Here is a 22,987-nt window from a genome sequence, read left to right on the forward strand (position 1 = left end):
AAACGTTTTTTCATTTTTTGAGACAGAGAGAGAGACAGAGAGTGAACGGGGGAGGGGCAGAGAGAGAGAGGGAGACACAGAATCCAAAGCAGGCTCCAGGCTCTGAGCTGTCAGCACAGAGCCCAACTTGGGGCTGAAACCCACGAACCGCGAGATCATGACCTGAGCCGAAGTCGGAGGCTTAACTGACTGAGCCACCCACGCGCCCCAGAACAAGTCACTATCTAATGAACCAACCGAGCCAGGAGTCACCTTGCCTGTGCATGGGAAGTGGCCCAGAGTCAGAGCGTTATTAGCATTGCAACCTTGGGGGAGTCTCCAGATAGCTCTAAGACATCCTTTGTCCCCCCTCCACCCCTCCTCCCCCACCTGAGGCTCAGGCAGCTTCCATAACTTGGCCAAGGTCACAGCCCGCTGATAAAAGGCCAGGCTGAAATCTGAACCGGCTGACTGCAAAACTTCCATGTCCTTTCCCCTCCACGTCCTGGCATGCCTCTGACTTTGCGACTGACGGGGGGAGGGGGGGGCAGGCAGAGCTCATGACAGGGCAGCCCGCCCCCCTCCTCCCCACAGGCAGCCAGCTTCCTGGGATAAAGGCCACCATGTCACAGGGGCCAATGGGATTGAGAAGGGTGTGGGGAGGAGGCATACTTCCCTGCAGGAACTCAGGGGTCAGCGGGGACCTGCATAGGATATGAGCCCCCCAAAGGAGGCGGCTCAGAGCAGCCCCAAGGAGTTATGCTGCGGCCGTGTATGATGTAGGCGCAGAAGGCTCAAACGAAGCAGGGGCCATGAGCACACTGGGACCCCATAGTGAGCTGAGAACCTGGGGTGCCATCCGCCTGGAACCACCCACATGCGCCCAGTGGGCTTCCTGCTCAAAGCTTGGCACCTGTGATAAGCACACATTTGGTCTTTGTCCCCGGTCCCTGGTCCACAACTCCCAAAACCCTTGGCATCTCTGAAGTGAGGAGGGTCTTTTGTTCACTAATGAATGACCGGCTTCCTGCGGGGGGCGGGGGGGGGGGGGGTGGTGCTCTATAGCTTCAGGACAGGGGCTGATGGCCAGAAAGACCAAGGCATGATTAGAAGCTTAGAACTTTCAGCCTCACCCCCTGACCTCCGGGGAGGGGAGAGGGGCTGGAGGTTGATTAATCACCCGCTGCCTTAAAAGCCCTAAACTACAGAACACGGAGAGCTTCCGGGTCAGTAAACACATCAAGGTGCTGGGACGGTCGGACCAGAGAGGGCAGGGAAGTCCCTTCCCCATGCCTTGCACTACACGTCTCTTCCATTTGGCTGTTCCTGAGCTGTATCCTTTATTCTTATTTTTTTAATGCTTATTGTCTTGACACACACACACACACACGCACGCACACATAGCATGAGCAGGGGCGAGGCAGAGAGAGAGGGAGACACAGAATCCGAGCTGTCAGCACAGAGCCTGATGTGAGGCTCAAATTCCGGGAACACAGACATCATGACCTGAGCTGAAGTCAAACACTTAACCGACTGAGCCACCCAGGCGCCCCTGGGATAATAGTAACTAAAGTGCCTTTCTGGGTCCCGTGAGCTTTTCTGGAAAATTACCAACTTTGCAACCGGTCGGTCAGAAGTACAGGTGGCCCAAATGGATGGCTGGTATCTGAGGTCGGACAGTCTTGTGGGACCGAGCCCTTAACCCGTGGGGTCTGTTTGAACTCCAGTGTCTGAATTGAGCTGAACTGAATTGGACCCCCCCATTGGTGCCTGGAGAATCAGAAAACTGGTTGGTGTCAGGAAAACCCACGCATTTGGTATTGGAAAGTGCACTGACGAGAAAGTGACTTTGTCAGCCCTCCGGGAGCCTGTGAGGACAGAAGTGGGAGCTCGCGGGGCAAGAGAGGCGGGACGTGTGGCCCCCAAGTTTGGGCTCGGAGCTTGGGAGGCCCTGGGTCCAAATCCCACCTCTGACTTTAGTTATGCGCCATGAGGGAGATGGATGAAGTTCTCCGGCGAGCCTCAGTTTCCGTATCTATAAAATGGGCATCGTAATAGACCTCACTCCTCCCAGGCTGGCCTAAGGCTGCAATGACATCACTGTATCCACAACCACTCAGCCCAGGGCCCAGAAAAACAAGCCGATTCCCCATTAGGAGATGGCAACAGCCTGTTGCCAAGGAAGGACAGCGGAGGGGTATTTGTAGGGAGACCAACTGAGCTTCCAAATCTCACTCTGGAACATACTAGCTGTGTGACATCGGGTACATCATGTACTTAATCTAAGTCTCTGTTTTTTCATCTATCAGACGGTGATGAACGAAAGCAAATACTTCTGAACCGACACTTTATGAGCGAAGTCCTGTGCTCCACACTCTTGGGCACTGACTCAGTGGATCCTCACAATGAGTCTGCAAGATGGGTGCCATTAGCCGCTCCATTTTATAGAGGAGAAAACCGAGGCTCAACGTGGCCAAGTCAAAGCTCGCACCCAGCAGGCCGACTCTTGAGTCCTCACCAGATGACCGCCTGAATCGAATCAGATCAAGAGGCGTGACCGCAGCACAAGTTGCTTTTGAAACTGTCAAACCCGAAGCCAATCCCTTGGTGGTGGTTGTTATCATCGTAAAGGTTTAGACACCCTGAGTCCGGTTATAAGGCCCAAAATGTTCCTTTAGGGACTGATCTTGGTCTTTAAAATACGATCACGGCAGGGGCGCCTGGGTGGCTCAGTCGGTTAAGCGTCCGACTTCGGCTCAGGTCATGATTTCACGGTTTGTGGGGTCGAGCCCCGCGTCAAGCTCTGTGCTGACAGCTAGCTCAGAGTCTGGAGCCTGTCTTCGGATTCTGTGTCTCCCTCTCTCTCTCTGTCCCTCCTGTGCTCGCTCTCCCTCTCTCTCTCTCTCTAAAAAATAAATACAACATAAAAAAAACTAAAAAGAAAAAAAAAAGATCAGGACCCTCAAAATAAATTACGGAAGCCAGGCGCGCTGGGAGGAGATCATCATTTTAATAAAAAAAATCCTGATTAATGGAAATGATTCTTAATATATTTCAAAATGATCTGTTATGACACAAAGCAAAGACATTTATATATGACTTTGAAATTCTTAATAGCTGATTTTAGAGCAACCTATTATGAAATCTTCTAAAGCAGCATATATAGTAAGTAAATCATCGGGCAGGGCCTCCCGGGCTGACTGACGGCAGCTCCTCTTAAAATAATTTATAAGGTGTGGGTGGGGGGGGGGGAGGGGGGGAGGAAGGCTGGGAGAAATTATTGCCATAATCATGTATTAATAAAATATTTATAAATGTGACTTTTCCTTTTATCATTACAGGCAGCGACAGGTGTGGGTCAGGTCCCCGGGGCCCACATCAGAGGGGGGATCCCACATGCCCCCAGAAGAGAAATTCCACCACCAAACTCCTCTGGTGACAGGTCAACAGATCAGAGGGCTCTGTCAGCCTCTGTTTTGTCACACTGGAGGCAGAGAGGGCTGACGTTGACTGTGGAAATCGGGAGGCAGGTCCCACCTGTCTGCAGGGCTTATAGAGTGCCTTGGTGGGAGCGATCCTGTGTCAGCTAAGTGCAGCCAAGAGGCAACCGGCTGGGCCACCTTGGGAGGGTCACCTAGGCTGGGATCAACAACAAAATCCTAGACTTGCCTTTTACTGAAGGATTGCCTCGAGCTGGCTGCTACCGAGGACCTGTGCACCAGCCCTTGCCCCGGCCATCCCATACCTCCTATCCCATACGTGTCCCTGGTCTGTCACTGCGGCACCTGACTGTGCCTCTCTGCTGTCGCTGGCTGCAGGCACATGCTTCGCTCAAGCCCAGCACAGTCTGGAAGGGCAGGTGTTCATGCAACCTCCAACCATGGAGAAGCAGGAGGTAGTGGGTAAATATTCCAGCTCCTTTGTCTCCAGGCAATACCACTGGGAGCCATGGTCCTCAGAGTCGCCCAGAGGTTCCCAGTGAAACTGGTTCCAGTTGCCCACAGGTGACGTGCTCGTTAAAGTACGTAGTATCACTGTCACCCATCTTCCCTTCCCTGTCTCCCTCCCCTACGGGCGATCCCCTCCCAGAAGAGCCACGTGCACCCAAATCTTTGTCTCAGCGTCTGCTTTGTGGAACCCAGCCCCGTTCAGCTTCCTCTTCCAAATTCCGTTTAATCCACGCATCAACCCCATGTTCTGCCCATCAAAGAGGAGACCACCAAAGCTCAGACAAGTCTGGTTCTCGATCCTGGTTAATTGCACCAAGAGCCTCGGTTTTCCGTTCTGTACAATAGGCTTGCTTCCTTTGGCTCTTCCCCAACCACAGGCGCCCCGACTCTGAACCTTCAGGGCTTTCCTGGTCTGACCTCTGCAATCCTTCCCTCAGCCCAACCTGTTCACAAAGCTGGTCCCAGTTTGGAAGTCTCGTGTCTCCTAATAAGATGATAAATTCTCAAGACGGGACAGTAGTCTCATAGCCCCCCGCATCCCTCCCCCTGCCAGGCCCGGGCACAGGGTAGACGTTGGCTCATCTCAGGGACTGGCATGTATTGTGGGCTGAATTACGTCCTCCCCAAATTCGTATGTTAAAGTACTAATGCCTGGTACTTTAAATTGTGACTGTATTTGTTGACTGAGGCTTTAACGAGATAATTAAGGTAACATGAGGTCATCTGGGTGGGCCCTGATCCAGTGTGATTGGTGTCCTACAAGAAGAGGAGGTCAGGACACAGACAGACCCATGAATGGAGGGCAGGCCATGTGAGGACGTGGCAGGAAGGCAGCCCTCTCCTAGCGTAGGAGAGAGGCCTCAGGAGAAACCAACCCTGCCAGGCACCTTGACCTTGAACCTGAGCTTCTAGCCTCCAGAACCGTCAGGAAACAAGCTCCCAAGATTAAGAACCTGTAATCTGGCCCGACCGCAGAATTTCACATCTGACAAAACGGTGACCAGAGAGAGACAGGGGAACTTGTTCAAGGTCACACGTCCGGTTGAGGGCAGAGCCAGATTCCTAACATCCTCTCTCTGGCTTGGCTTGGGTCTAAAGAGGACCGAGGAGTTTTCTCACAGCATAAACAGGCCCTGCAGAGGCACGAAGATCCCCCCTTGCTATGACGTTCCGTGACGAGGGGCCAGCTTTTTCTGTAAAGGGCTGTATAACAATTAGTTGGAGCTTTGCAGGCCACACAATCTTTGCCTCAACTACTCAACTCTGCCACTGTGGCAGGAACGCAGCCACGGGCATGTGAATGAAGGGGCACGACCATGTTCCAATAAAACTTTAATTACGGATGCCATCATTTCAACGCCATACAATTCGCACACATCCTGGGGCCCCTGGGTGGCTCAGTCGGTTAAACAGCCGACTCTTGGCTTCAGCGCAGGTCATGACCTCACAGTTCGTGAGTTCAAGCCCCACATCGGGCTCTGCACTGACTGTGTGAAGCCTGCTTCGGATTCTCTGACTCCCTCTCTCTCTGTCCCCTCCCCTGCTTGCTCTCTCTCTCTCTCAAAATAAATAGTAAACATTAAAAAAATAAATGTTCATACATCCCAAAATATTACACATAGATAGATAGATCTTCATCTAATTGAAGTACAAAAACCATTTTTAGCCTGCTGTTATCCAGAAACACAGCCGACGGGATTTAGCCCACAAGCTATGCTTTGCTGACCCTCGGGATGACAGAGTCAGATACAGAGGTGGGGATTTTACCAGATGATTAGAGCTTTGCAGGAAAAGAAATGCAGCCCAGGTCAGAGATGGGGCCACGTTCTCACACCATGGTGTGCGTGACTCAGGCTGGTCTCAGTGGCGAGGAGGCTGGGACACATTACAGTCCCGTGGACAAAAGGATGGTGGTGCCCCAATGGCCAAGGGGTCAAGCATGGCCCACGACTGAGTTTCGGAAAGGCGAGTGGCATTTGATTTTTCACCATGTCTGTCCTTGGTTTGGACTAACTGTGGAGTCCCCACCTTACTTATTTCTGACTCAGCATAACTCCTAGAAACTTCCAAAATCAAATCAGTGGGCCAAATATATGCAGCTCACGTGTATGAGAATCAACAGAATGAGCCCCAAGGCCCAGGAGTGTGGGGATGGCAGGAATGACATGCCAGAATATTCCAGAAGTCTGCTGCCCACAGACAAATGACCCAGAATGTCATCCAGAGTCAGTACATAGCCCTCAGAGGACAGCCTTCAATTCACATGTATTCATTCAACAAGTAAATCCCAGCTCTATGTCCTGGGCCCCAAGGAAGTCACTCCCTACTAGAAAGAGCTAGACAAGGACACAATCACAATACAAGACACCATAATCCTCAAGAAGGCAGGAACCACACTGATCTTGATCCCTACTCTCCCCAGGACCTTTTACAATGTCAAAAGAAATCAAAGAAATTGGTTAGAGAAGGGAGGAGCCTTGAATGCCAAGTCAACGAAGTTTACTTGATTTAGCAGGCAAGGGAGAAACTTGGGAGGATTCTAAGCAGGGGAATGGCACACAATAGGCTTGTGGTTTTTTTAGAAAAGACCCCAAAGGTCACAATGAGGATGGACAGAGGGAGGAAGGTAGTCATTAGCAATGAGACTACTGCAATCGTCCGAGCAACAATTTAAAAAAAAAAGAAAAAGAAAAGAAAAAGACTGGCAAACAGTAGGAATAGAGAAACACAGACAGAAATGCTGTCACAGAGATCATCTACAGGGCAAGGTGAATAAAGATTGGCTAGGGAGGGGCAAGGGCCAGAGAGAAGACCAGAACCACCTTGGGGAAACAAGGTGAAGTAAGGATGATCAGTAAACAGACCATTAAGAGCAGGGACAGACTCAGGAGGACAAGGATGGCTGGGTGAGCTTCACCACATATGGTGGGGAGCATCTCCAAGATGTCGAGATCAAAACACAGCACCTTTATTGCTTGGACCCAACTCTCTCTCAAATGTCCGAGACCTTCTGCGCTCAGGACACTGGCTGCTCGTCACATATAGCTATTTAAATTTATGTTAATTAAAATGTAATGCAATTAAAACTTTAATTCCTCAGGTGCACTAGCTGCATGTCAAGTCCTCAACGGCCACCCGCAGCGAGGGGCTGGGTCTGGACCGCACGGATGGAGAACATCTCCATCATCACGGAGAGCTCCGGGGGGCACCGCCGCCGGTCTACGAGGTTTGCTTGAAAAACCCAGGCCTGTTTCCATCTCACGGCGCCTGGTCCGGCGGCCTCCCAGACACCGGTCCCGGAGACACAGAGGATGACAGATTGATCCTGTCCCGCCTCATGGAGAGAAGGGGCTCGTCAGGCACCTGCCAAGGCAGACAGCTGGCGGTGCAGGTGAGCTCGGCAGGAAGGACTCACCTTTGCAGGCTCCCGCTACGCCGAGGTGGTAGATGGCTGCCAGCACCCGCCAAATGGCTCGCTGCTCGCCCTCCGAGATGCCCAGTGTCTCCATGGCGCTCTGGAGATGGGCAAAGGCGGCTGCCGCCTTCTGCTTGTCTTCGGGCTGCGAGCAAAGGGAGAGAGGAAGAGGCCGTCAGGGTGGCGAGAATGAAAAGCTTAGACTCGGGGGCGGTGGGGGGAACAATGCGGTCGCTTTGTAACCACAGTAAATTACCCACAATTAGGCTGTGGAGTGTTGACGCCCAGAGTCAGACTGCGGGGAAAGTAAGTCGTTCCTATCTGTCTCTGGAATGCACTGTGATTCTCATTCACCCGTGGGTTCCCTGGGTAGAGTTTTTGAGGGTCTGCTGTGTACGGGGCCCAGAGGGCGCAAAGCCGAGGAACCCCAGAACTTGACTTTGGAGGGCCTCTCGAGGTTAGCCGTGGAAAGAGACATAAAACTTAGTGTGACGCAGGCTAAGTGGCGGGGTCTGGGCAGAGGCAGGAAGGCGTCAATGAATCCCCCTCAAAATTGTCATAGAGGTTGTCCTAGAAGGCGAGACAACACTGAGGTTGGAGTTTGGAAGAGGCATAGGCGTCACTGACCAATTTAATGCAGTAAGTCCCTACAAGCAGAGGGAACAACGTGACCAAAGGAGATCTCGGGGGACAACAGGTGGTCAACTGAATGCGGGCACAGAAGCAGGTATTTTTGGAGGTGGGGCTGACAGAGAAGAGAGAAAGCTTGAGAAGCTGGCAGGTGTCACTTGGGATGGCCTCACGTATGATGTTAGAGGCACGGGCTCTGGATTCCAGCCAGGCCTGGCAAATACACACGCCTGTCTATACTCCTGGACCTGTGGCAGACATCATTAATCGATCGAGATGCCACAGCAAGCCAGCGAGTCCCCACTGTTTCCAGGACCCCACCCCCTGCAGCCGCCACCAACTGATCTGCCTCAACAACAGGAAGTGAAATCTGTATGATCTCACCAGGGCAAGGGATGGGAAACTGCCCAAGGATTTTAAGCAGGAGGAAAGAGAAAGTGACATGATCAGATGTTTATGGGTTGTAGGGTGTTGTTTTTTTCTTTTTCAGATTTATGATCCCAATTATGTTTGATTGAATATTAAAATTAGCCTGAAACTCCTGCGTGCACACACACACCATCTGGCCGAGGAGACTCAGCCCAGAAACCTGATGGGTTGAGAGAAAGTGAGCTAGGGACAAGAATTCTTTTGTCACTAATCCACCAGCAGATAATGAGGAACTGATTTGCACTTGGCCCTCTTACAGAGCGTGGGTGATGAACTGTAGGCTGGTAAAGCTGGCAGGTTCTTAAATTTTGTGGAATCCAACGCCCAGAGAGGGGATAACACTTGCCCTAGGTCACACAGCAAATTAGCATCCGATACAGAACTAGGATCAGGCTTTTCTGACTCCCTGTCCAGGCCGCTTGTCCCCTCCACTCCAGCTACGTCTAACTAGCAAAGAAGGCTGCGAGAATCAGCAACCAACCGGGCCGACGTCAAAGCATGCAGTGACATTGAGAGATTCGCTGTGAAAATATTTCAATTAATAGCAAAAGCATGTTCCACTGATCCATCATATTTCTGGGCCACCACAGGACCACAAAATCCCTAGCAACCAGGAGCTCAACCTAGCAACCGCAGCTGCTCCACTGGAGCACACGGAGGGAAGGAAGGCATCTTACCAACATGTTCTCGGTTATTTATGAGATTTCAAAGCGGCACAGAAAGGACACCGAAAGGACAGTGGCAACACATTTATTATGGCTCCCACTGTCAGCTCTGAGCATTTGAATTTAAATTACAGGCGGACTCCATCATCTGCCACTTAGCTCATGCGAAAAGAAGGAGAAACTTTCCCCAAAGCTTAATCTGTTTCTCTTCCCCTCCCTCCCCACCGCCTCCCCCTCCACCGCCCACGTCTCTGTTGCAACAGAAAATAGAGAGAGGCAAATGTATATGTTTCTGATCCAAACAATTAGGATCAGGAAGATGTTTATAGTTGCTTAAATTTCCAGGGAGCCAAACACCTCTGCCTAATGCTGTCACGAAAGCCACCCCTTCCAGCAAGATCGTGAATGTGGAGATCAGCCCGCAGCCCAAATGTCTATCAACAGGAGACTGAGTACACTAAAGGGCAGTGTCGCAGGGAACTGCGGTGGAGTGCTACAAGGGAATGAAAAAGAACGAGCCACAGATCCGTGCATCCACGGGCACGAATCCCACAGACCACGTGAGCCAGAGAACCAAAGACTCTGCACTGTATGACTCCCTCTCCGTGAGGTTCAAGCATGAGCCGAGCCAACCTACAGTAAGAAAAGTCATTTTGGTAATGCTGGGACAGGAGGGACGGCCCTGATCGGAAAGAGACTCAAGGGAGCCTTCGTCACAAATGTTCCAGGTGTTGATCTGGGGTGTGGCTACGGGTGCATTTGAGAATATAGTCATCACTGGGGGGAGCCTGGGTGGCTCAGTCGGTTAAGTGTCTGACTTCAGCTCAGGTTATGATCTCGCAGTGTGTGAGTTCGAGCCCCACGTCACTGTAGAGCCTGCTTCAGATCCTCTGTCTCCCTCTCTCTCTCTGCCCCTCCCCTGCTCATTCTCTCTCTCTTTCTCTCTCTCTCTCAAATAAATAAACGACAAAAAAATAAAGAATATATTCATCACTGAGTTGGAGGCTTAAAATTAGTTGTCTCACCACAATTAAAAAAAAAATTAATGGGAAAAAAAATCAACTCACAAGACGCCCAGGGTTTATCTGATGCAAAGACTCAAGGTCAACCAAAGACTGCAGGTAATTTAGTGGGGGAAAAAAATCCAAAATGTTCTCTCCACATTAGACTGGGCTGTGCTTAGAGCACCCAGGAGATCCCTACAGTGCAGAGAGAGAGAGAGGCCAGGTTTGGATTTGGAGTCAGACAGAACTGGACGTTTCCATGACTCAATGCTCCCCAGCAGGGTGACTTTGTACAGATCTCCTGCCCTTGCACTGGGGCTCAGTTTCTGCTTCTGTAGAACAGAAATCGTAGCCTACCTTCCTCCGAGGGCCATTGTGAGGAATGAATGAGTCGTGTATGGAGCACCCAGCCCTGCACGCAATGGTGCCAAATAAATGCTGGTTCCCACACACCACTGCGTCTCTCTGGCCATGCCTTTGTCCAGACTGTTCCGCTTTCCGGGACACCTTTCCCCACTGCTGCCCAAGTGCATGCCCAACGCTCCACGGAAAGTGAACCAGGCGTGGCGCTGTCCTGGAGACAGGGGTGAGGGGGAGCGGGCTGGGAGACTCTGGGGAGGGTCAGAGGCTTCCAGAAAGTAGTGGTGCGTGAAGCAAACAGAATGAGTGAGGTGATGTGAGTACTGGGGTGGGGCAGGAAGAATTCCAAGCCTCCAGTCCTAGGAGCAGACCAAGAAGCTGGGTATGGCTCTGCCCATTCCACAGTTGCAAAACCCGAGGCTGAGAGGACATAAATGACCCAGGAGGGCACAGCGGGTCAGAACCCAGGGCACAGGATCTTCAGCCACGACACAGGGTTGACATTTACAAGCTGTGTGCTCTTAGGCAAGTAACCTCACCTCTCTGAGCCTGGTTACTACTCCTGAAATCAGATGTGATAATAATCCCTCACCTCAAAGGACCATTAGGAGGATTAAGGAAGTGGAGGCTCTGGGCAGAGCCCCCGGCAAGAGCGCACAATCCCCCATTTCTGTTTGGAGACCATTCCTCCACAGTTGACAACCGGGTCATAAAAAAATAAATGTGCCTCGGGCCAAAGCCCAGAAGGTAACAGCCAGAAGCCAACTGCTGGGAGGCAAAGATTATTATTATTATCACTGCTGCTGGGCACTTTTAAAAAAAAAAAAAATCAGGCTACGTTGCAAAAAAATAAATTACAGAGAAGAAGAGAATAATATGAAAGCTTTGTGATTTCAAATGGGTCCTGGTGCCCTGACTGATCTCAAATAAGTTCCATTTAAAAGCTGAAAGTGGCAGGCAGCAAGGGCACAGTGCAGGGACCAGGGGGTGGACACTGACAGCGAGCGGAGGCGCCACCGAGGGCCGGCACCACCCGCGGGTCTCGGCGCTTTCCCCCCTGAGCACCTGCTCCAGCCGACTGCCCCCCTTCCCCCTGCACCTCATCCTGTACTCTTCACCTGCACTGTTTGAGGTCTCTCCACCTTCACCTTTGCATCAGGTGCTCCCTGGAGCAGGAACGCTGGCCTCAGTGCACCTGCCCGACTTCCCTCTCACCTCCTCTGGGCAGCCTTCCTTGATATGCCTCTACCCCTGCAGCCTGGTCTCAGCCCACACACACCTCTATTCAAGCACCTATCATTCTGGCTTCGAATGGTCTGCAATATGGCCGTGGCAGCCCCCACCTGCCTCCTAACATATGGGCTCCTTGTGCCTGAGACCCAGCTGAGTTATCTCTCTGTGCCGGTGCCTGGGATGTAACGAGATCAGTAAATATCCATTGAGGAGTGAATGTCAATAAGCTGCCAGTTACTGTCCCTGAATGAGGGCCATTGATGCCGAGGTTGAGTTTGTCCACCTACTGAGCCAGGCCCACGGCGCTGCTAATCCCATATTCAAGGACCCCAGAGGCCAGGCTGGCTGAGGAAGGAGAGCCTCAAACTCGCGAATTCCCTTCTCTGGGGTACTCTGTGCCTCCCAGCAAACGACCCCAGCTCCCAGGATCCAGGCAATGGAGCCAAGGAAACATACAAGGTCTCCACAGCCCATGCCTTTAAAGACACGGCGGGCTAAATTCAAGTGTAATTAATGCAGTTCTGCTACTGCGGCAGGAAAATTGAGAAAAGTTTAGCCAAGTTGAGGTGAGTGGGGTCCGCTCGTTCATTTATTCACTCAACAAACATTTGTGGAGCACTTGCTGTGTGCCTGGCTCAGCGTTAGGCATTGTGAAATACACGAGCAGTGAACAGGACACAGAAGACCCTCATCTTCTTGGACCTTAGGGTGGTAGGCAGATCGATAATAAGCAAACAAAGAGTGTCAAAGACAATGAGAGATTGTTATCAAGACCACACACACACACACACACACACACACACACATTAAAAGGAGGTCTCTCCCTGGACAGAGGACTGGGAAGCTGGGGACACTCACGCTGGCACAAAAGCCCAGGATAGATGCACAAAGGTGTTTATCATCTCCTTATTGAGAGCTACCAAAAGAGTTGAGAACCTTTTCAGTAAATGGACAACATTCGAGAAACAGTTTGGGGAATCATGACTCCACTCTGAACATCTGGTCATGAAAAGCATTGTTCGTGAAAGTGTTAATGACCTCCAGTTTGTTACGAACTGTACAAAATATTCATAGAAGACAGACTGAGCCAGGCAGGTGCCCCTAAAAATAATGTCGTATTAAAAATGTAGACCAAGGGGGCGCCTGGGTGGCTCAGTCAGTTAAGCATCTGACTTCAGCTCAGGCCATGATCTCACAGTTCATGAGTTCAAGCCCTGAGTCAGGCTGTCTGCTGTCAGCATAGAGCCCAGTTGGGATTATCTCTCCCTCTCTCTCTGCCCATCCCCCACTTTTCTCTCTCTGTCTCTCAAAAATAAATAAACATTAAAAAAATTTAATACACACACACACACACACATACATACACCAGGGAATAGACATAAGGCCAATGAGACAAAAAAAACATGGGGTGTACTGCTAAGAAGCATGGATTGGGGGGCTCGCAGGCCACTGAGGCCTTGCCTCCCCCAACTGGTCCAGCGCTGCCATACAAGGTAACAGTGAAGAATGCCAATAAATCATAATCATAAAAGCTAAGAGTCCGAGCACTTGGTAGGCTGTATCTCATTTAACCTGGGAGCCAGGGGGAATATCAGCATCCCAGTTTTACCAGTTAGGAAATTGAGGCCCACGGAAATGGAGTCACCTTCCATAAGGCCACCCGACGGCTGCTGGGGTTCGCACCTGGATTTGTCAGACTCCAGAACCCATTTCTTAACCGTTGTCATCAATGAATTCTCAGGGGACAACGAAAGCGACGGTTACAGATAAAGACGAAGCATGCCTGATCAGAGCAACAAGACTGGCGAGGAGGAGGAGGAGGAAGGCTCGGCCAGGGATGAACTGGGCTCTAGAGCTGCCAGGTGAAAGGCAGGACACATAGTTCAACTGGAATCTCTGATGAACGATGGGTACTGTTCTAGTATAAGTACATTTCCCTACAACGTCTGGCGGAGCAGGGATGCGGGACTCACTACCCCTGTCCATCCTCACTGGGCACTCTCTGGGCTCACCTCCTCCAGGCAGCCCTCTCTGATATGACCCCAACCCTCCAGGCCTGCCCACGCAGTATTTGGGGCAGAATTATACTAAACAAATTATTCCACTTTTATCTGAAATTCAGACTTCACTGGACAACCTGTGGGTTGTTTTTTTTTTTTTTTTAAGTTTCACTGAGTTCTAATGACAGATAAAAATGACACCTTGTTAGGTGTGCAATGTGATGATTTGATAGAAGCATGTTCTGAAATGATGGCCACAATGAAGTTAATTAATGCATCCATCACTCCACCTAGTTACCGTTTTTTGCGTGTGGTGAGAACACGTAAGATCCACTCTCCTAAGAAATCTGACGTACAGAACAAACACTGTCTTTACCTACAGTCACCTTGCTGTACATTGGGTCCGTTTTGAGATACAGAAGTTCTAGGCATGCTGCATTTCTATTAGCTCCGTCTGGCAGCTTTGGGAGCTTGTACGTAGCAACTCCCATGCTTGGGGGGACTTCCCGACCACCAAGTTCCCTTACGGAGGCAGTCCCGGGACCACCCAACCCCAGATAACTCGCCCAGGCTGGCATGGAGGACCGGTGACTTTTCAGACTTTATTTTTGCTCTTAGCACACTGAGAAAACCTTCCCTGGATACCTGCCAGGTAGCGGGGAGAGAACAAAGGCTGCCCCCACCCGTTCCCACAAATCAACTGGACTAAAAAAAAAACAAAAACAAAAACACCCCCCAGAAACACAAAAGAAGAAAACTACTTCAAAAGCCTCCCTGACACGGATTCCCCGCTGTGACCCATTCTCGTGTGTGCGGACTGTTAACAAAAATTCAGGCTGGGGAGAGCTCACAGGGACCCCGCTGGGGCCCTTCTCCTCCAAAACAACAACCTTCTTGCAGACTCCCATGGATCCACTTGGCCAGATTTCATTTAAACAGACGGGAAGACGCAGGGCTGGATGAGACTCTCATCCTGTGCTGTCACGGTCAAGGGCTGGGATCCTAATAGTCCCCAGTCACGGGGGATGAAAGAAAGCCATACCGCGGGTGCCCGCCAGTGACACGGGGTGTCAGAAGAAGAGTGGATTAGCCCCCAGAACGTAAGGATGGAATCGCTGTGCGGCTCCTGAGTTGTTCACTGAGCTACACATCCAGCTCTTGATCTCGGCTCAGGTCGCGATCTCATGGTTCGTGAGTTCTGGCCCCGCATCAGTCTCTGCACTGACAGCACAAAGCCTGCTTGGGATTCTCTCTCTCCCTCTCCGTCTCTGCCCCTCCCCTCATCTCTCTCTCTCCCCCGCTCTCTCTCTCAAAATAAATAAATCAACTTAAAAAAAAAAAACAAAGAGGGAATAGCCGTATCATCTTACTCCTACTGCAGAAATAAACTCTATGTCAGTGGTTCTTAGAGCAGGGGTGCGGTCCCTGGACCAGCAACATCAACATCACCTGGGAGCTTCTGAGGAATGCAGACTCCCAGGACCTGCCCCAGACCTGCTGAATCAGCAGCTCTGTGGAGGGTCCCTAGCAGTGTGTGTGTGTGTGTGTGTGTGTGTGTGTGTGTGAACAGCTTTATCAAGGTATAATTGACAAAGAATAAACTATTCCTCTTTAAAAGGTACAGAGGCACCTTGGGGGCGCCCTGGTGGCTCAGTCATTTGAGCAACCGACTTCGGCTCAGGTCATGATCTCGCGGTTCGTGGGTTCAAGCCCCGCATCAGGTTCTGTGCTGACAGCTCAGAACCTGGAGCCTGCTTCGGATTCTGTCTCTCTCTCTCTCTCTCTCTCTCTCTCCCCCTCCCCCACCCATTCTCTGTCCGTCTGTCTCTCAAAAATAAGTAAACGTTAAAACTTTTTTAAATAAAAATTAAAAAATAAATAAACTTGATAAGCTTTGATGTGTACACATATGAAACTATTGCCACAATGAAGACAACATCCATACCACGGTCCAGAAGTTTCCTTTTATAAATCCTCTCTCCCCTCCTCCTGCCCACACCCAATGCCCAGGCAACCATTGCCCTGTTTTCTGCCACTGTGGGTTAGTTTGCAATTCCTCGAGCGTCACATACGTGGGCTCATACAGTTAGTCTCTCTTTCATCTGAGAGCTTTCACTCAGCGTAATGATTTTGAGCCATCGCCCCCTTGTATACGCCAGCCTCTCGTTCACTTTCACGGCTATCATGCCACCTTTATGGGTACTCTACATCCATGCCCCTGTTATTACAAATGAAACTACGAACTGTCACATAAACACCTTTGTCTGAACATGCACCTTTATTTTCCTGCATCAAAAGCCCAGAGTAGACTAGCGTATTATAGAGAAGGTGAACATGTACCTTTTGTAAGAAACTGTTTTCCCAAACAGGTGTGCTGTCTCACATCCCCACCAGCCAGGTGTGAGAGCTCCAGCGGCCCCAGTTCTCACCAGCACGTGGTGTGACCAATCTTTTCAACTGCAGATAATTCGGTGATTGTGTAGTGGCAGGGTGCTGTGTTTTACTTGGAATTTCTTTAATGATGTGGAGCATGTTTTTGTGTACGTTATCGACCATGCACGTGTCTTCTTTGGCAAAGTGTATGTTGGAATCTTTTGCCCACCTTCTTTGTCAGGTTGCATTTATGAGTTTAGAGAGTCGTCTATATAGTCTGGATTCAAAACTTCATCAGATAGGTGATTTGAAAATATTTTTTCCCCAGTCTGTGGCTTGTATTTTCATATTAACGGTGCCTTTCAAAGAGCGGAAGTTCTTGGGGCACCTGGGTGGCTCAGTCGGTTAAGCGTCCAAATCTTGATTTTGGCTCAGGTCATGATCTCACGGTTCCTGGGTTCGAGCCCCACATTGGGCTCTACGCTGACAGTAAGGAGCCTGCTTGGGATTCTCTCTCCTTCTGTCTCTGCCCCTCCCCTGCTCACACTCACTCTCTCTCTCTCTCTCAAAATAAATAAATAAACTTTTTTTTAAAAAAAGCAGAAGTTTTTTAATTTTGATGAAATGCAATTTCTCTATTTGTCCTCTTATAACCTGTGCATTTGGCGTCACATCTGAAAAACCTTCACCTAAAACAAAGTTGGAGAAATTTTCCCCTTGTTTTCTTGTAGAAATTTCATGGTTTTAGGTTTTACATTTGGGCCTATACTCCATTCTTTGTTAATTTCTGTCTGGTGCGAGGTTGTCTATTGCAATTCATTCTGGACCTGAAGATACCCCATAATTCCAGCACTCTTTCTTTCCCGGATCATATGTTTGTTGAAAGGCTTGGGTGTGGAAATCATCGCCCCTCCCTTACATGGTGAACTCCTATTCATTCCTCAAAACCCAGTCAAATGTCACCCTAGCTAGGAAGCCTTCTCTGTCTGAGACCAAGTAGCTCTTTCAACTGTCCTTTGTGCCCACGGCATCTTGTGCAACCCCTGCCACATTTATAGCCCACATGACTGCGTTAATGCCCATATCGTCTCTCCTGATGGAGTAAAACCCCACGGATGGAGGCCATAACCCCAGCACTTGGCACAGGCCTGGCACGGGAGCTGGTGGTGGGTGTAGTGGGGTGGGGAGTGACTCAGAAAACAATTGTTGAGGTATAAACAAAAGAATAAAAGAGTAAACAAACAAGCAAACACCTGGCCTTTTTGAAGTGGACTCCATCTCTCAAAGTCTGCTCACAGACCACGTCTTCCGGGAAAGCCACCCCTGACCGCACCTACCCACCTGAATCACCAATAATACGGCCTGGGATCACGTGTCTAGTAAATATCAGGGCCAGGATTTGAGGCAAGAGCCCACACTCTTACCTCTCTGCGTCCCACCTCCTGCTTCCCTTTATGTGTGCGAGTCTCAGACACCCTACAAGCCCAGGCCCGCCCCCATGGCCAGTCCTTGCCAGCCAGCAACCTCACTGGTAAAGGAAAAGAGTTGCACAGGGAACCCTGCATCACCCTCGCATCCTCTGTCCCCTGGTCACATCCACACACAGCCCAGAAGGACCTTCTCCTTACCTTAGGCCACACGCCCATGCCGAAGGAGCTGCTGTCTGCCGTCTGGTGTAGGTATAGCTCTGTCCTGGAAGCAGAGAAGGGACAGAAGTAAGGGAAGGACCGCCCACATCAGCGACCTGGCAGATCGAGGGGACATCGTGACACAGGGCTCCACCCCGTGGCCCGGACAGTCCCATTGCCGGCCCCAGGCCCGTTTCTGGAATATCCCTCACTCACTGCCCGTCCATGGCTCTTTCCTAAGTGTTTTCTGGCACAAAGAATCACAAACTAAACCCAGGGGAGTGGGTCTGCCTCCAGGTTTTCTGCTAATGGGCTGTGTGAACTCGCTCCTGGGTAATATTAGAACAGTCAGTCTGAATGAGTCCTTGCCGTCTGCTGAGGTCTCCGTCACTCACCTGAGATCCAGGTCTAACCCAGCTAGCATCTGGGAGAAAACCTCAAAATTGCCTTCCCCTTCTGGCTGTCGGGCCACGTGGCTCTTCTCCAAGAGCATCGTCTGCAATGGGAGTGGACGGGACACGGTCAGCCGGGTGGCCAGCTACCCAGAGGGCCTGTTGGGGTGTCCCCCGCCCCGATGCACTCTTTGGGGCCACGGCTCAGGTCCACGCTCTGCCAGACACGTCCGCATCGAAACTGCTCATTTATCTCGCTGATCCAGAGCCCATCCAGGGACTCAACTGACACAACAGACTCATTCCGATGAAAGCATCCGAAGGTAATCACAATCAACCAGAGCCACTCTCCAACATATTCTTATTTAACAGAAGCTTACTAAGCTGCCCCAAGTGGTGATTGATGGTAGAATTGCAGGGCCGGGACAGAAGAGGGACTTCTGGGCACCGAGGAGTTTTCCTGGAGCCTGGACGTCATCCCGGCTCAATGTACAAACGACCCTTCTAACAACCTAATCCTATTTTCTGCCTAAACAGCCTGTTTGAGGTTCAGGGAATCGGCACGGGTGATTGTGGAGATAGGAACAAACAAGCCATGTGTTGGTTACACGCGGACGTTCGCGGAAGGCCAGCGAGCGTCTGTTTGATTTCAGCTTATGCTTTTAACACCCAGCTAATGAGCGGCTGAGGTATGTATTTACTCATGAATAGTTCATCCCCGTGACATTCCGAGGTGCAGACAGGCTGGCGATGGTCCGGGGCGCTGAGTGCGTCGGGGAGGAGGTGGCCACCGCCGGGGGAGCCACAACCACTTAGACACATTCCAGGGTCCCGGGGGAATATGCGGCCTCTGCTGAGTGGACCTGGGGACGCTGCAGCACGTCCTCCCAGAGCACTCACCTGGAGCTGAGCGGCCGTGACTTTCCCCGTGGCATTGAAATCGAGCGACATCACCATGGCAAACCGGGTGGCGTTGCAGCTATGGCCGGTGGGCACAGAGCCAAAAGCCCGGAGGACGGTGAAGGTAGCTCGGATCTTCTCCACTGTTGGGGGGCACGGGGCAGCGAGTCACCCATGGCCCTGGAGCTGCCACCCCCACCTCTCACAGGACCACCTTCCCCACTGGCACCTGCACTGGTCCAAGCCCATCTGTTCCCAACACCCCCAGCAGGCTCCCCGCCACCCCCACCCCCAACTCTGCACTAGACCACACACATTTCACTGCTGCCCTGGCTGTGTACTGCAAGCAGAGTGCAGGGGGAAGAAGACTGAGTCAAGAAGACTGAGTCGAGACACAGGGTCAGGATAGCTACAGTCCAGTGACAGGGGCCTCCAGGGCCTGATGAAGGAAGACAGGGCCTTAACATTCTCAGACCTGCTCTGAGGGAGCTCACAGAGTAGCCACAGCCTTGAAAAGCCCTGCATGCTCGCCACAGTTATTTCTTAGGCACCTACTATGCGCCAGGCACTGTGCTAGGTGCTGGATACAGCCTTTCCTGACTCCCACCCTCAAGTACACGCACTCACGGCAGAGCTACATTTGGGGAGAGCCAAGACTGGTGCCTCTCCCCGCTGTATCCCCAGGCCCTCCCGGGGGTTAGGTGGAGAGTAGGTGATCAATAAAGCTCTAGAATAACCCCAGCAAAGCAGCAGCACACACGGTGGTTAAGGGAATTTGAACATGGGCTCTGCCTTTGCTAGTTAGCTCATTTGGGGCAAATCAGTTAACCTCTCATGGCCTAGGCTATGTATTGCCCCCAAGAGGGCAAAAGCTGATTCTTGTGGGTAGGGGGGATTTTGTTTTCTTATGTATAAAGGACAGATGTGCATAAACTGCATGAAGAGATCATGGTATATCTATGGCAGTAAAATTTCACAGTGGGGGATGATTGGGGGGTGGGGGGTGTCTGAGAAAGCTCCTTAGGGGGGCAAAAGTGAAAGAAGCATTAAGAACACGGGCCCAGGGGTTATAGCTCCAAAGCCAGACTGTCTGGGTTGGACTCTCAGCTCTAGGATGTTTTAGTTGTGTGGCCTAGGGCAAGCGAGTTAACCTGAGTCTTAATGTCCTCATCTATAACGTTTGAATAATAATATCTACCTTATAGAACTGTTTTAAATAATAAATGAGTTAATATGCTTGGAATAGGGCTCAGCATGTAAGTCCTCAGCAAATGTTTACTATGGTTATTATTATTATTATTAATTGGCACGTTTTAAAGCCTAGTTCAAACATCATTTCCTTTTTTTTTAAGTTTTTTAAGTCTTATTTATTTACCTTGGGGGCGGTGGGGAAGAGCATGAGCAGGAGAGGGGCAGGGAGAAAGAGGAAGGGAGAGAATCCCAAGCCTGCTCTGCTCCGTAAGCATGGACGGAGCCCGAGGCAGGGCTTGAACTCATGAGTGGCGAGATCATGACCTGAGCTGAAATCAAGAGTCGGACGTTTAACCAACTGAGCCACCCAGGCAGACATCACGTCTTCGAGGAAGCCCCCTGAACTCCTCTCCTCCGAGCTCCCCGTGACTCTCTCCTAACCAGCTCTGCCAGCCCTTTGTGCAGAGCACTGGAGTTTGGCACATATGTGAAGTTCAGTTTCCCTTCTGGCTGTCGACTCCTCATGAGCATAGGCCCTGCCCTTCTGTCTTTACCTACTGGGTCCTCTGTACGGTGCAGCAGGTTGTGCACCGCACAAGGACACCATGTCGAAGGGACACGCTGTTTACATCATACAAGTACAGGTTTGTATATCTGTCAGGACGGTTTCCCAGAACATGGTGGTCAAGGGTATGGTTCTGACAATGTCAGTGCATGATGATTGCTCTGCAGGCAGCTGTGGATGTCTTGAGGAAGGAGTACCTTTTTCTAACTTGCACAGAGGCATGCAATGAACTATGGGTGGCCCTGCCTAGAAAGAAGCAAGCACAGAGTCTGCACATGGGTGCTCAGTGAATGCTAGCTGAATGGGTACAAGGAGAAGCAACCCAGCGTCCCCTCCAACTCTCCCCACCCTCCCCCACAGCCCGCCCCCAACACATGCCACCTGGAGACCACTGTACCTGAGACCCTGCCATCCACACTGCCTGCCATCGCCACCAGGTGCTCCAGGACCTGCTCGCAACAGGCGGTCTTCCCAGCACCGCTGCGCCCCAGGGCCACGATGCTCTGGTCCCTCCGCTGGCTCAGCAGCGCCCAGTATGCCCGCTGGGCCAGGGAGCCAACGTGAGCCGGCAGGCCATCCCGGCGGCGCCTGGGCACCTACAGGAAGACGATCCTCGACATCGGTCTTCCCACCCAAGGCGGTGTCCCACCCCAGCCTCGAGCCCAGCCCACCCCTGCCTGTCATCCTACCCCAACCTTATCAGACAAGTCGAATTTTACTGGGAAAAGCCCAGCCTTGGGGTCTACTCCTGCCCCTGGCTCACCGTGAGCCCTTGGACCACCTCTGGGTCTACTCTGAACCTGGGTCTCCTCTTTAACCCTTAAGAGGCTTGTGTTAGCTCATTATTGGATAGTACTTGCCCGGAATGAGGCAGCTGGATAGACTGGCAAGATTGATTAGTGATGTCTGCCATGGAAACAGAACGAAGCACAGGGTAGATGGTGGTACATATGCCATGCATTGGCCATGACAGTTTTAGGTAATACCTGAGGACTTCCACTCCATTCATCCATTCATTTATTCTTCATTCAATACACAAAATATTATTGCGGGCACAGCGCTACCCAAAACGGATAAAGGGAATCCCTACCAACCATGAGGAGATACCATTTTATACATATTAGATGGCTAAAAACAGGTTTTAAATTTTTGTAACACTCACTACCAAGGTGTGGCGAAGGCACAGAGTGACTGGAATGCCCATGCAATGCTGGTAAGAAGGACAAATGACACAGTCGCTCTGGGAAACAGTGAGAGGTACATTCATCATACAACCTGGCAATCCCATTCTTAGGTATTTACCCAAGAGAAATGAGCCGTTATGTCCACACACACACACACACAAAAAACAACCTTCAATGTCACTGGTCCTATTAAATATATATTCAAAGTCATCGAAAACTAGAAACAACCCAAATGCCTTGTAACTAGTGAACGACGGTAACCAAACACCGTGGTTTTAGCACTGTAGGTCCCATATCCCGGGAAACCCCTCTAACTGGGAAAACTGGGACAACTGGTCACCCTACTGAATGCATAAACCAGGGCACGCCGCATACAATAAATGGCCAATCGCTGCTGTAATAGGGGTGAGTGTCGAACGAACGCATCGTGGCAAGTGGAAGAAGCCGATTCAAAGGTTACCTGCCGTATGATTCCAATTACGTGACTTTTTCAGAAAAGGCCAAAGTATAGGGACAAAAAGAACAGATCAGTGGCTGCCAAGGGCAGGACCCGGGAGGCGGGCGGGGTGACAACCAAGGTTCCAGAGAACTTCTAGGGGGCAATGGCATGGGAACAGTCCTGTAATTCACGGTGGAAGGTGTTGCATAACGGTACGCGTTTGTCAGAAACTTACAGGACTGTCCGCTAAAAGGGGTGAATCGAACCAACTGCAAATCATACCTTAATAACTCTGCCTTAAAACAGCCCTGCCTACGGAGTCGAGCCTGCTTTCTGTTGCGAAGAGACAGATGAGAAGCAAACGAAAGAATGAAACTATCCGGAGACATTTTAAAGCCTGAATGAGATCACCAAGGAAGGGGGTATTTAAAGAGGAGGGAAGAGGTATGGGGGGGCAGGGCAACCGCCTTGGAGAGGTCAGGGAGACCCGCAAAGGAGGCTGAGGAGGAGAGGCCAGTGGGACAGACGGAAAAGCAGGACAGGGAGTCCTGGGAGCATTTGCAGGAGGAGCTTGGCCACACCAAACGCTATACTGAGGGTCAAGTCAGGGGAAATCAGAGACTTGAACATTTGACAAATGAGTTTGGCAG

General features: G+C 51.0%; 1 protein-coding gene across 1 annotated transcript in view; it reads right to left on the reverse strand.

Annotated features, from left to right (window-relative positions):
* MYO18B (myosin XVIIIB) overlaps positions 1-22,987 on the reverse strand; it is a 242,643-nt gene that overhangs the window by 207,326 nt on the left and 12,330 nt on the right. The window contains exons 7-11 of the mRNA XM_047828294.1: positions 21,112-21,310; positions 18,959-19,101; positions 18,062-18,162; positions 17,667-17,730; positions 7,345-7,489 (exon numbers count right to left, since the gene is read on the reverse strand). Of these exons, the coding sequence (XP_047684250.1) occupies positions 7,345-7,489; positions 17,667-17,730; positions 18,062-18,162; positions 18,959-19,101; positions 21,112-21,310 (652 nt within the window). The remainder of the gene's footprint in view (positions 1-7,344; positions 7,490-17,666; positions 17,731-18,061; positions 18,163-18,958; positions 19,102-21,111; positions 21,311-22,987) is intronic.

This window comes from Prionailurus viverrinus, chromosome D3 (genome assembly GCF_022837055.1).
Source record: "Prionailurus viverrinus isolate Anna chromosome D3, UM_Priviv_1.0, whole genome shotgun sequence".
In the NCBI taxonomy this organism is placed as follows: Eukaryota; Metazoa; Chordata; class Mammalia; order Carnivora; family Felidae; genus Prionailurus; species Prionailurus viverrinus.